Below are 12,284 nucleotides of genomic sequence, written 5' to 3' on the forward strand. Positions count from 1 at the left end.
ACATTGTGGCAGTGGAGGGCAAATTAGACGGCCCTTGCTTTCTGTGGGAGATTGATTGTAAATTTCACCAGTGCTGATTTAAAATGAGCAAACAGATGTTCAGCTTTCACACCCTTTTTCACACCTTCTCCCGCAGCAGCCAACGAAAACCAGCTGTTGAGCAGCCATGTGGACACAGTAATGTCTCCTTGTGAATCAACTTGCATTGTCTTGTGTCAAAGCCAAGATGAAGTAGTGTGGCGGTTATTGATCCAGGGCGTCAGGAGCCAGAGTGCTGCTGGTGTTCATGTTAGCGATCTAATGAGATGCTGTTTACACCTGGCATGGAATGTGAATGTGCTTAACTGAGTGGGAAGGAGAGGAGCCCAGCAGTCTTTTGTCCTCAGAGCCAGGACTGAGAAATGCTTAAGTAGGAAATGTGTGGATAATTACTATGTAGTACACTGTATTTATTTAGTGACATTTTACTAGAGTGTTTCTGAATATGTATGTGTAGTGGCCTTCGAAATGCCACAATCAGATGTAAAAAGTAGTGTTCGTGGCATGTAGACCCTCTTCTCCTAATTTATTTGGATTTATAGATCCAAAAATGCCGATGATTCATGCGTCTCAATTTGCTGCTTACTGTAGAGTAAACTACTGTCTGTCTCCAGTACAACACAGGGAGAACAGTAGTGCATGAGGGTGTGACAGCATAGCGGAAGAAGGCATTTGCTCTGACCATGTCGTGTTTTAACCCCTCTTTACCGGAAGCATGTTGGATTATTTCTGTGAATAGAAACCTATGGCAATTACAGAATAACGGTGCTGTACTTTCCCTTCATTTCCTGTGATTCTTATGAGTCAGTTTCTTTGGCTGGCAGCAGGGTGACAGGAGTTTGAGGTGTGGAGCCCATTGCCTCCAGTTCTTCATCTAACAGCTCACTGTGACTCTTCTTTCTTGTTCCATTACTCCCATTCAGTATTTTATTCTGAGCTGCTGACAAAAAGCTCAGGAAATGACCATGTCTTGTTATGTAGATGCATTTGTAATGCACAGCGCTGGCAGTAAGAGATGTTTGGCTCCCATCAGCAGTAACTTACTGGACCTCTAATTCGTCTGCTATCAGTTAATCACGAGAGTAACATAAATTATACGGAATTATGAACAGTAACAATGAAGTTCACGGATATTTATATATATATATATATGTATATTTCTTGTGAATCTCGTGCATGCGTAGGCTGTTTGAATGCCACGCAGCAATATCAGACTCCGCCAGTAACAATGAGAACTGCTAATATAGAGAGATAATTACAGAACAAAATACATGAAATGGGTTTTAGTGAAGAAATACTCAGCATTAATAGTAATAAAAATGCAGTTTGACTCAGTGACAGCATTGTAACTTTAAAACGATCTGATGGAAAACGGAAAGATAACAATGATGAGTTTATTATTCCCTTCTTTTAAAAAGGTGATTTGTTGCTGGCTGACTCTGCCCGTCACCCTCTCAAACCTGTAACTTCCTATCTGTTTTCTGAGTGGCAGAAGTGGTGGAATGGCACTGCATTACTGGGGCTTAATGACTGCATCCTGGTGGCTGGAATTCATTCATTTTGAAGAATCCACGTTTTTGCACTTGCATTTCACAGTGAATTGCTTTTACACCCAGGAGCTAACAGACTCCCCTTTCCTTTGTTTGCTGCAGTGGAGCATGCCCGTTTCTTCAACACTTCCTCTGTGTGCTGCATCCTGACACAATATCCTGCTTATTACACTATTAAAATTGTGTTTCTCACAGGTTTGAATAGGTCAGCTTCATTGTGTTTATCAGAATCGCTTGACCGGCGATGCTGATCATATGACTTAATGCTGTGGCAACAATGTGAATGCGACTTTGTTTGCTGTTTACCCTAATCACATTAACCTCAGTCTAACTTTGTGAGGATTGTGAGGACAGGCCAATATACCTCAATTTCTTTTTGAGATGTGTTTTGTTTACTTACTCCCAGATCCAGCAATTTTCTTCACAATTAGAGTAATACACACAGAGTCTCACACCACATGCACAGTGCCTGCCTGCATTAATAATGCTTGCCAGAAAAGGAAGAGAATCAATCCCAGTTATTTTCATCCACTATTTGCTCTGAATAAATGTCAGTACTCTCTGCTCCTGCTGCAGCTTCATTCTGTCTCTCTCCCAGAGAGGCTTATCAAAATAGCTTAAATTAAATTGTTGTCATGTTAAACAGGGTCCTATATTGCAAGGCTGATTTGAGGGGTTTATCTGATTGCAAGCGTGTGTGTGTGTGTGTGTGTGTGCGTGTGCGTGTGCGCGTGCGTGCGTGTGTGTAAAAGAGAAAGAGAGAGAGAATTAGAAGTTGATAAACAGCACGTTGGTCTTTTTTACATGAGTTTTACATTTTTTAAATTAAAGTCTCGATCTTTGGTGCCAAGCTCTCATTACTGTGGCATTTCTACATTTGCTTACAGGAGATAATTTCTTGTTTGTTTGTTTTTTTCTTTTTTTTGCTGTTGATGAGGTTTCCATAGCTATTGCTGATGGTGTTTCCATTTATTCCAAAATAATCACTGTCGCTGGGTTTTAGAATATGTTTTTAGGATCCTGCAGAGGTAAAACTCTGCCGAAGGTTTGAGAAAAGCATGAAAATAAATGTCATTTTGTGTTTTTCATTCATTTTGAAGCCCTGACCTCCAGCTTGGGAACCACTGACTGTAGAACAGCTTTCATCAAATGGCAAAAGATGTAACTGGTCTTCGGTGAATGATCAGACTTTAAAGGTACACTATGCAGGATCTGTCCGCTCCTGGGCCCCTCCCTCTCAGCTCCACGCCATGTAGGAGCATTACATTTGTTGTACTGATCAGCATGCATTCATATAGATCCTCCATGTCTTCACACAGATGTGTCTGTGTTCGTGTGGAGGACAAGCACATGCTGTACCTGACTTTTTAGCCGCTCTAAACAGCATATTGCACCCAGCGGCCATCACTCATTAACAAGTGTTGGTGGCAAAGGCCAAGTATGATTAGCCAACGCTTCACTGCACATCAGTGCTTGATTTTGGCTGCCCACCACCACCAGCTCCTGCTAATCAGGAGCTAATGAAAGGAAACTTGCTGCATATGCACCGCTTAGCCCACATGAGTGCTCGTACCTCTTCCTGGGGCCAGGCTGACATTCTGAATTCATTGCTCGCTGATGGAAGTTCATTGACGTCAACATCTTCTGTTTTCATTTGGTCGTGAGTTGGTGGCCATAACTGTGTTTTGGACATGGGCTGTATTTATTCATTAGTGATTCTCCTGTCTGTTATTTTAGGAATGAAAACATTTCATCAGTGAGCCGTAGCTGCGGTGTAAATGTTTGCCGTAATGCTAAATCTGCTAACTGGATCTAATGACTTTCATCTCACTCCATTTGATCCAGGGGTGCCTGGCATAGAGCTCTACGAGTTAAAACAACATAAATGCATTATTGATTATGTGTGATCCTGGCCTTAAAGAGGTAAACAAATGAGCAGTTAATAGCATCTCTGACTTATTTTGGCAATGAGATCTCAGCATTATTCCACAAAGCACAGCTCTTGGTACAAGTGCTGACATTTTTCCAATAGGCAATACTGACTTTTTCCCGTAGGCCATTAAGGTGACAGGGAGGCCCACAGGTTAAAGAGGCTGTCCATCAGCGACTGTTGCCTGCCTTTTCTTCTTATCTTTTATCTCCTTTAGCTTGTTATATGGATTACAGGTTTGGAATAAACTGAGTTGGAACACTTTAACTGTCAGGATGGTTTGTCACATGATGTATAGCCGTTCTCCTTTAGGAGGATGCTGAGGGCACTTTCACAACTGGCCTAAATACATAAATCAAAATGCAAGATTATTTCTTTGTTTTTGACAGGATGGTCATCATCACAGCTTTGTTTTTACACAGAGAAATCTCTCCAAATACTGGAGTGATAGATCATAAACAACAACAAAATACATCGTCACCTAGATGCAGAAATTACATACTGTGCCTGTATTTTAATATTTCCTACGAGTACTTCTTAAGCGTATAATCATGGGCAGACATTGTCACCTAGAAACCACAAAATCTCATTCCCCGCCACCATACTGTGTTCATACTGTGTGTAAAGATGCACAGCGTCAATGTGGCACATTCAATCAATCTACTGTATTATGTGATATTGTTCCTTCCACATTCAATAAACTCTTCACGTCCACAAAAAGACTTAAGTCTTGCGTCAGTCTCACCAGCTGCAGGGTTTCTACTCTGTAATTAACATCTGACCTATAGAGGGTGAGAAAACCCTGAATTTCCCCTTGGAGGAGTGTCTTTAAAGATTTATTTTTTCATCGTTCAGATGATCACACGTAAGATAAAATGGTTGCGGCGATGCTCGTTTCAGTCTAGCAGTGTAACCGCTCAGGGTTCCATGTGTGTCTCCAAATTTGGGCTTTGATATTCGCTGATGTTTAACTGAAGAACTGAAGTGTTTTTACTCAAGTTGTGCTCTGTCCTCTCAAAGACCCATACATCTCTGTCTGTGTTTGTCAGAAATGCCACATCCAGACGATTTAATCCCGTCTTGCCTTCTTTCTGTCACTCAGCAGAATAAATGGGCCCTGTGTAGTCATTCCAGCACCCCACCTGTGCTTTACTGCATCTTTCAAGCATGAGATATCTGCCACTGGAAAATGACAGCCACGCTACAAAATTGACTATTTTGAAATCTTAAGACCTTGCAGCATTGCAACATTTTAGTATTTCACAATCTGCCGTTTCTGTTTTTCTTAAACATTCATCTTTTTTCACTTGAGAAATATTGTTGTCTCTCAAAATGAAGCCTAGCGATTAGAGTCTCCATCCTTTGTCCCCTCAAAGCTTTTTCAACCTCACTTTTGCATTGCCCAAATCTCGGTTTCAAATCTGTCCAGACCAGCACTGTCCAACATACTGTACTCTCACTCACACACCGCTGCGAGTGTGTGGCCAGTAAACTGGAGTGTGATGAGGGCTTTTTGTGGTTCATTTTCCATTCTCAAGGGTAAAACAGCAGAGCGTGTAAAAGAGAGCAACAGCTGCAGTTCAATGGAGTTCTTTGAAGAACTACATCAAACACAGAGAATCATCTTCCAGCTATTGGCCTCACAGTAGAGAAAGTGAAGGGATGCGTATACGTGTGTGTGTGCGTGTGTGTGTGTGTATGTGTGTGTGTGCTGACAGCATGTTGGAGAGGTGTGTAGGACTGTTAATCCTTTGGCCTTCCCTCAGTCCCTGCCTCCTGCTCCCCATCACTGGGTTTGCATGTCTGGCTGCATATTCTCGTCCATATTTAGTTCTTGGATCTTTGTCTATATTGATCTTGTCTGTTAATCTGGTTTATTTTCTGACCGTTCCATACAGCCTTTTTCTCGCTCCCGTTCGGACCCTTTCCCTTATCTCGCCTCTGCACGCTTCTCCTCTCCTTCTACTTCTTACTTCTGAACTTTAAGCCTTCCCTTGCTTGTTTGTCCACTTCTTTGTTTAAACCACCCACATATTTATTTTTTGATTTTTTTGCTCTTTCACATGGCTGGCATCACTTGTCACTCAAATTTTACTGTAAAATGCATCGTTTCCTGTCCAACTGCCTCATTCATGGACAGAAAGCAAATAAGCCTGCTGGTATTTCCCAAAATGTTTAACTGTTGACTCTAAAAGTCTGCATGTCTTCTTGCATGTGTCTCCTCTTTTTCTGCTCTGCTCTTGTAGTATTTTCTCTCCGACTTTTTAACTCAGTCCCATCACTGCTGTCTTCCTCTCTCTGTCACAGTCCCTCTCTTATTCACTATCGTTTTCTCTTCTTCGTCTTCTTCTTCTCCTGCTGGTGATAGGGAGGAGGAGGGGGGGTCTTGATTAGAACACACACTGCCAAGTCCCCCCACATCGCATCATTGCATTTGATTAGCTCTCCAACCCCCTGCACCGTCCCTTATCACTACCAGCACAACAGGGTACACCACACACACACAAGCACACACCCACACACACGCATGCATGCACAGATACACATGCGTACATATCTCAAACTCACTTGCAGACTTATCTGAACTCCATGGCCGCCTGTAAACGTGCACTGGCATATATGAATACACACAATCTCCAGACACACACAAACACACACACACATACCTGGGCTGCGACTGGTGCCATGGCAGCAGGGCATCAGGTAAAGCCAGCATGGCACTGACAGCTCCCTGTCCCTAATGAAGCATTAATAAACTACAGCACAAAAGAGTGGATCAGAGAGCAGCAGAGCTCCCCACCTGCCTGGCTGTCTGCTGGCTGCCAGGGGGAGAGATGAGAGGGGAGGGGATCACTGTAATCCCCCATCTTCCAAAACCCCTCTGCCCCACTTTTCAGGGAGACATCACCCCTCGTCACCTGCTCTTCAGTATCACGCTGAAGGTTCAGTTCTCATACTTGCATAATAATTGACCTACCATCCCAGTACCACCACTAACACTCCGGCAGCTCTTCACCAAACCGTGCAGCTACAAACAGAAATATTATTTTGTTTACAGTTTTGAAATATGTTTTAATATGCAAATAGATTCTGTTTTATTGCAGTAAAACACTTAAAGATAAATGCTAAGTTTTTATGCATGAGGGAAAAACAGACCCGGGTAAAACGGAGACATTCAGAGCTGGCTGAAAATTACGATTCTCAACAGCTTTGGTTTAAAATGTTCTTCAAAAGTTCCTCATATCTGCAGCTCAAATGGAGTCGGGAAAGTCACTTCATTTTGCATCTGGCATGTCCACTTGTTTGTGAATGAGGAAGAGTGACTGTGTTCAGATTTCCACAAAGTGAATTTGACTGCTGAGGTGCTTTTTGCGTGTTTATTTTTCCCAATATACTAGGTAGTTCTTAACTGTAAAGAGGTTAGCTGTAGCCTGCTAGCATGTGCGCGTTGAGTGTGTCTGTGTCCTGAAATAGCTCGACCTTCCACTGATGCATCAATCTCTTGAATATTTTGCCTCCAGACACCTCTCCTTTCCAAATAAGCACGAGCTCTTCCTGAATTTGTGTCTGTTCATGTCCACTTTGCTTTCACTTTATATGCACTCACGCTGCCGAGTTTTGCCTTTAGTCTGCACTGTGTGTGTGAAGGTGTGTATCCAGGAACCGCCACAGCACATGAATAGACAATTAGGCACGCTGGTAGTCCAGTCACAATACATCCCCAACTGGCAGACAATGCCGGCCCTCTGAATCAAATGAAGCAAACCTGCTGAGTGTAGATATTCCAGGAGGTGTGTCCATTCAAATGCTGCATGCCTGTGATTAGAAGAATTGGAGCCATTGTTCAGTAAAAAGATCCAATCAAATGCGGGTCCAAGTGTGATGGACTGACAGGAATGAGTCCAAAGCGCTTTCAAAAATAGCTGGATTTTAGAAAATACACCGTAAATAAATGTGCAAATAAAGATTCAGCCTCTCTGAAACGCCTGCTGGCTTATAAAAGAGACTACGTGCGCATAAGGAATATTCTTTTAATTGGGCCCCAGAATGCCAGCTGGCCTCTGGGATGACCTCTCCTTCCCTCACCATAAGCTAGAGATGTCATCTCTCTGTGTTTGTGCTGAAATGCGTCTGTGTCACTTTGTGTCTTTATCTCTCTGTCTATCTGTATCCTTATCTGCCTTTTTTCTCATTATCCTTGCAGTGTAAACCTCACTGAGTTTTACTCCAGCGAGGGAGACTGATCTAATTGGCAGCGAGGATCATTGTAATTTAGCGAAGCCGGCTCTGCTGACTTTTCCAGCTCCCTGCTTTCTCCTCTTTTCCTCTCTCTTTTTTTGCCACCTTTCTCATGATAATAATGAGAAAATATAAACGAGAACTCCCTGAAGTTTGCTGTGGTGAGCGTGCTGAGGGTTTTTTTTCCTCCTTCTTTCTTTCCTTCTTTCTTTTTTTTTTTTTTGGGCTTGTTACACCGATCACATTCACCCAGGCAATTTGCCTGCTTGTCTGAGTCTGAGAAGGGAGGCTTATCTGCACTAACGCCTCATCGAGGCTGCGCTTCGTATCCAAATCGGCCCCCGTTAGCATTCAAATCAAGAGCCCCCACCTCCCGTCCTATTCTACCTAGCACTCGTGTCCCTTACTATCACCCCCACCCTTCCTTTGCCTGTCAACACGCCAGCTTCGCTCCAGGGAAAAGAAGGCTGGGGTAGTGAGGGAGAGAAAGCCTGGGCCATTATTTAATGAGATCAAGAAGCACAAGGGCGCTGTTTACTGTCTCAGAGCAAACAGGGGCCTCTCTCTGCAGGTGAGGTGAATCACTGGGCTTCTCCTTCATCTCCCTCCTCTTCCTCGCTGGCTGCGACTGCCGCCTCCACACCGTAACAACCCAGCATTTTCCAGAAACCGTAAACGCTCTGACAAGGTGCTTCTTCTTGTCAGGACACATACCTCCTCCTCCCATTTCCCAGCAGCAGGTGCATCAAAACAGTATGCCTTTCAAGGTCATTTCCACTAGTACTGCACGCTTCATAACAAGAGCCCAAACTATTGTAAATGCAAACTGTGTAGTGAACTGCTGCTGCTGTGATTTAACATGACCTTTTACCTGCTCTGGCAGATACAACAAGGACATTACTGCAGCACTGTTTCCCGCAGGTCATCATTGTCTCATTGTTCATATGATTAGACTGAAATTAGAGGCCAAGTGTCACAATCGCTATCTAGTCCACATTGACTGCCATTAAGCCGCCATCAGCGGCTCACAATGACTTATGATTTCAGTAAGTCATTTTCTGTCTGCCTTAGTTAGAGCTGTAATTTAGTACTTTATTTTGAAGGTACTTTTGAAGTCTCTTTGTCACTGTGTCTTTGTCATATGTGCTGCGATAGAGAAAAAATCTAGAATTGGGGGGGAGGGGAGCCAGTTCGTTAACGAGTCTAACGCACCAAGCCTCAAAAGACCGCGGTAGGAGAGACCGGAAAAAGAAATGGGCGTGGGGGGATGTGTCATGAAGATGAGGAAAGCGAGGTGGGGGGATATCCTTTGATCAAGAGCACTCCTCATAGCACTCTTGTCTCCTTACACATCCATAATATATGTCTGCACACATTCCAGTCTCTTATTAACAAGGCAGTGCCGTTCCATCCCGAAAGAGCGCATCACATTTTCAGACAAGACAAACCTGAAACACATTATTGTTTTTTTCTTCAAAATGATGAGAGGTGAGAGAAAAACACAAAATACACAGCTTAGAATTTGAGATTTAATATATGCCCCCCTCCTTTAAATTAAATTCATTCATGCTCGTTGTAACAAAAGAGGGGATAATATCGCACATGGGTAAATATTTATTCTAAAAGTGGCGGCCTTAGGAAATGAGAGGGCTGCCGATGTTCGGCTTCTCTCTCAAGGGAAAGCATGTTTGTCCATGACAGTCATAAATATGTATCATGCAGTGAAGATGACAGCGGTGGTAATCTGATGGCCGTCTTTTGTCGTGCATATGAAACTCACGAAAAGCCCCATCAGTGGTGAACACAAATGAAATTAAAAGTTGCACCCTCTCCTATCATTGGAATGAGTCACTCAGCGACAAGTGGCACGCTGTTTAATTAGGGGGGAAACTGTCCTCAGGGGAGGGGGGGGCACCTCTCCTCTCTCCCTCCTCCCCTCCTCCCTCTCGGCCTCATTTGCAGAAAGGTAAATATTCAGAGGGTCGCTTTTCAGCCGTGGCGATTAAAGCATGCTCAGGCATAGCAATAGTGAATGTGTTGCGAATGCAAAGCTCCTGAATCAATTCATGCTGTGCTGCGAAATGAAAAGCAACTTGTTTGTACAAGTAGACAGCTATGGCGGTGCGTCCTTACCCAGGGGTGTCAAGTAGTTCTTCAAACCCAGAATAACTGCGCTGAGCTTCCAAAAGTGCTCCAGCAGCCACTAAAATAAGGTGGTCTGTCATCCACGATGCTCTCCAGTGTACAGTAGCAGCGAGTGTCCTGGAGTGCAGCAGGTTGACAGGTGTGTTCTTCAATGTAAGAAGCCCTCTGCTTTGGACTAAAAGTTGTCTTCATGTGTGTTCCTGCCCGCAGCTCTGAAGGACCCCTGCACTGAGGTGACCTGCAGCTACGGCAGCACCTGCGTCCAGTCGTCAGATGGCTTGTCAGCTAAATGCATGTGCCCCCTCGGCTGCGAGGGCAAACCCGAGCAGACAGTGTGCGGCAGCGATGGAAAGGACTACCGCAACGAGTGTGAGCTGCATCAGCACGCCTGCAAGAACCAGAAGAACATACGAGTGCAATACCAAGGGCACTGCGGTGAGCTCTCTCTCCTCAGGATTGTTTTGACTATTGATTGATTAATTTAGTCTAGAACCCATCACCATTTCTCACAGCATCAAGGTACTATCATCAAACTTTGGTTGATGAGATATTAAATGTGCAGTGATAAAGTTGGGAAACCTTCACCTTTGAGATGCTGGCACCACTACTTTTTCCCTCTGTTCTCTGCTCATCTTCTTTCCTCTCTTCACTCTATTTACCACCTCCGGCTTGTGGTGTTTCCCCTTCACATATCCCTTTCACTTATAGCACACCTCTGCTAATTCTCATTTTTCATGCCGGTTGCTTTGCTTCACACAGGTACTCCTGTGGTGCGAATAGTTTCTCTAAGTAGGTCTTCAGAGCTGTCGTTTTCGTCAGGCCCAGCCTTTTTGCACATCCTTGTTATCATAAGGCGATGCTTGTTTACTCCCAAGGCTCTCAACTTTGAGTTTTCAGGGGGAGGGTTTTGTTGGTTTGTTTCTGTTTTGTTTTTTTGTGGTGGCGAGCCAGATGGAGGGAAAGAATAGCAGACACGAGCTCTGTCTCTTAGCAGTGGGAGCCTCCAGGAGACAGAGAAGGGTGGTGGGCAACGAGAGATGGATGTGCGGGACCGCTGGCGGAAGGTTGGTTGTATAAATCCAGCCTGAGTCGGCCAAAGTGACCTGAGCTGCCCCGTCCTCCTCGGGGAGGGCCGATGCTCAGGGGACAAGTCAGCCCTGATGGTCCTCTAAATCTTCCTACAGCCTTTCATATAAAGCCTCGGCTGTTTCAAGTCGCTAGCCTTAGCCAGACAAATGCAGCTGATTTATCTGCTCTGCTAGTTTTTGCAGCAAACAAGCCATTCTTTTTGTAATTACCCTACTTGCCCAGCTAGAGGAAAGCATGGATCCTGGAAGCTGTTCTTCTCAGTTAATGGGAGGTAATGGTCTTTCTCTCAGATAATGGTCTGGCTGGCGGGTGAGGCAGTGCGTAATGCAGAGACACTGCATGCATTACGATAAAACCCTCGTTTGCTTGGTTGCTAGTGTCTGCAAACCTTTGCATTGTGCTGACAAAAAACAATCCCTGGCCGTGGTCACTCCTAGCCGCCCTCCTCAGCCAAAACGCTCTGTCCGTTTTTATGTCCCCACATTGTCCCTCTTTGTATCCCTGCCAGAGGTCTTTGGAAACCATTTCCCCTTATTCTCTCTTTCTCTATCTTCTCCTTTCTGCTCCCCTCCTGATGAGAGGGTGTTTCATCCTTGGTGTGTTTTGAATGACTCGCCATCAGCTTGGCAGTGATTTGATATGTCACGGTGCTACATAAATCTTTTGTCTTCCCACATGCTGAAAGCGTGGCGAGCAGGATAAAGCCTGGGCTCCTGTTTCAAGGAGTAACACCCCCGCCCCACACATCCATAAACCAATTCCATTATGATCACGGACTGATACGGCCGAGTGTGCCAGACCGATGCTCCTCTGGAAGGAGGGAGGCGCCGGGGAGCAAATCAAACCGACTGTCTCTTCATCCATTTCCTTGTCTTCCCCTCGCATCCAAGGTCCCACTCTGAGCTGCTCTCAGCTGCTGGGTCACTGATAATATCTGTGGAGCAGCAATGATGGAGGATCATGTCTCCTCTCCCCTGTCTTAGTTTTCTCCTGTCTCATCTCTCCTCTCTGAATTTACTAGACTACTACTAAGTATTGTCAAACAAACAGAAGTTAATGCATTCAACCTATACTGAGATGATGAGTCAGCCTGAAACATATTACAGGTATATTTTGTCCACTGCAATTCAAAACAGGCTTACCAAAGCTCTAAAGGGAACTTTCCTTTGGAAGGAATGTCAGCTTTGAGGAAACAAAGTCAGCACACATAATATCCTGTTATGTGTTTTTTTTTTGTTTTTTTTTGCCAAGGTATTGCTGTTCTGTTTGCGGCAGAGAAATTGGATGGAGAT

The 12,284-nt window shown here is 44.3% G+C and overlaps 1 protein-coding gene across 9 annotated transcripts in view; it reads left to right on the forward strand.

The window, feature by feature from the left end:
- The window catches only part of agrn (agrin), a 240,729-nt gene that overhangs the window by 147,667 nt on the left and 80,778 nt on the right, over window positions 1–12,284 (forward strand). For all 9 annotated transcript variants that reach the window (XM_076740489.1, XM_076740490.1, XM_076740491.1 and 6 more), the window contains one exon: window positions 10,114–10,338. In XM_076740489.1, the coding sequence (XP_076596604.1) occupies window positions 10,114–10,338 (225 nt within the window). The remainder of the gene's footprint in view (window positions 1–10,113; window positions 10,339–12,284) is intronic.

Source organism: Chaetodon auriga, chromosome 10, assembly GCF_051107435.1.
Source record: "Chaetodon auriga isolate fChaAug3 chromosome 10, fChaAug3.hap1, whole genome shotgun sequence".
Classification (NCBI taxonomy): Eukaryota; Metazoa; Chordata; class Actinopteri; order Chaetodontiformes; family Chaetodontidae; genus Chaetodon; species Chaetodon auriga.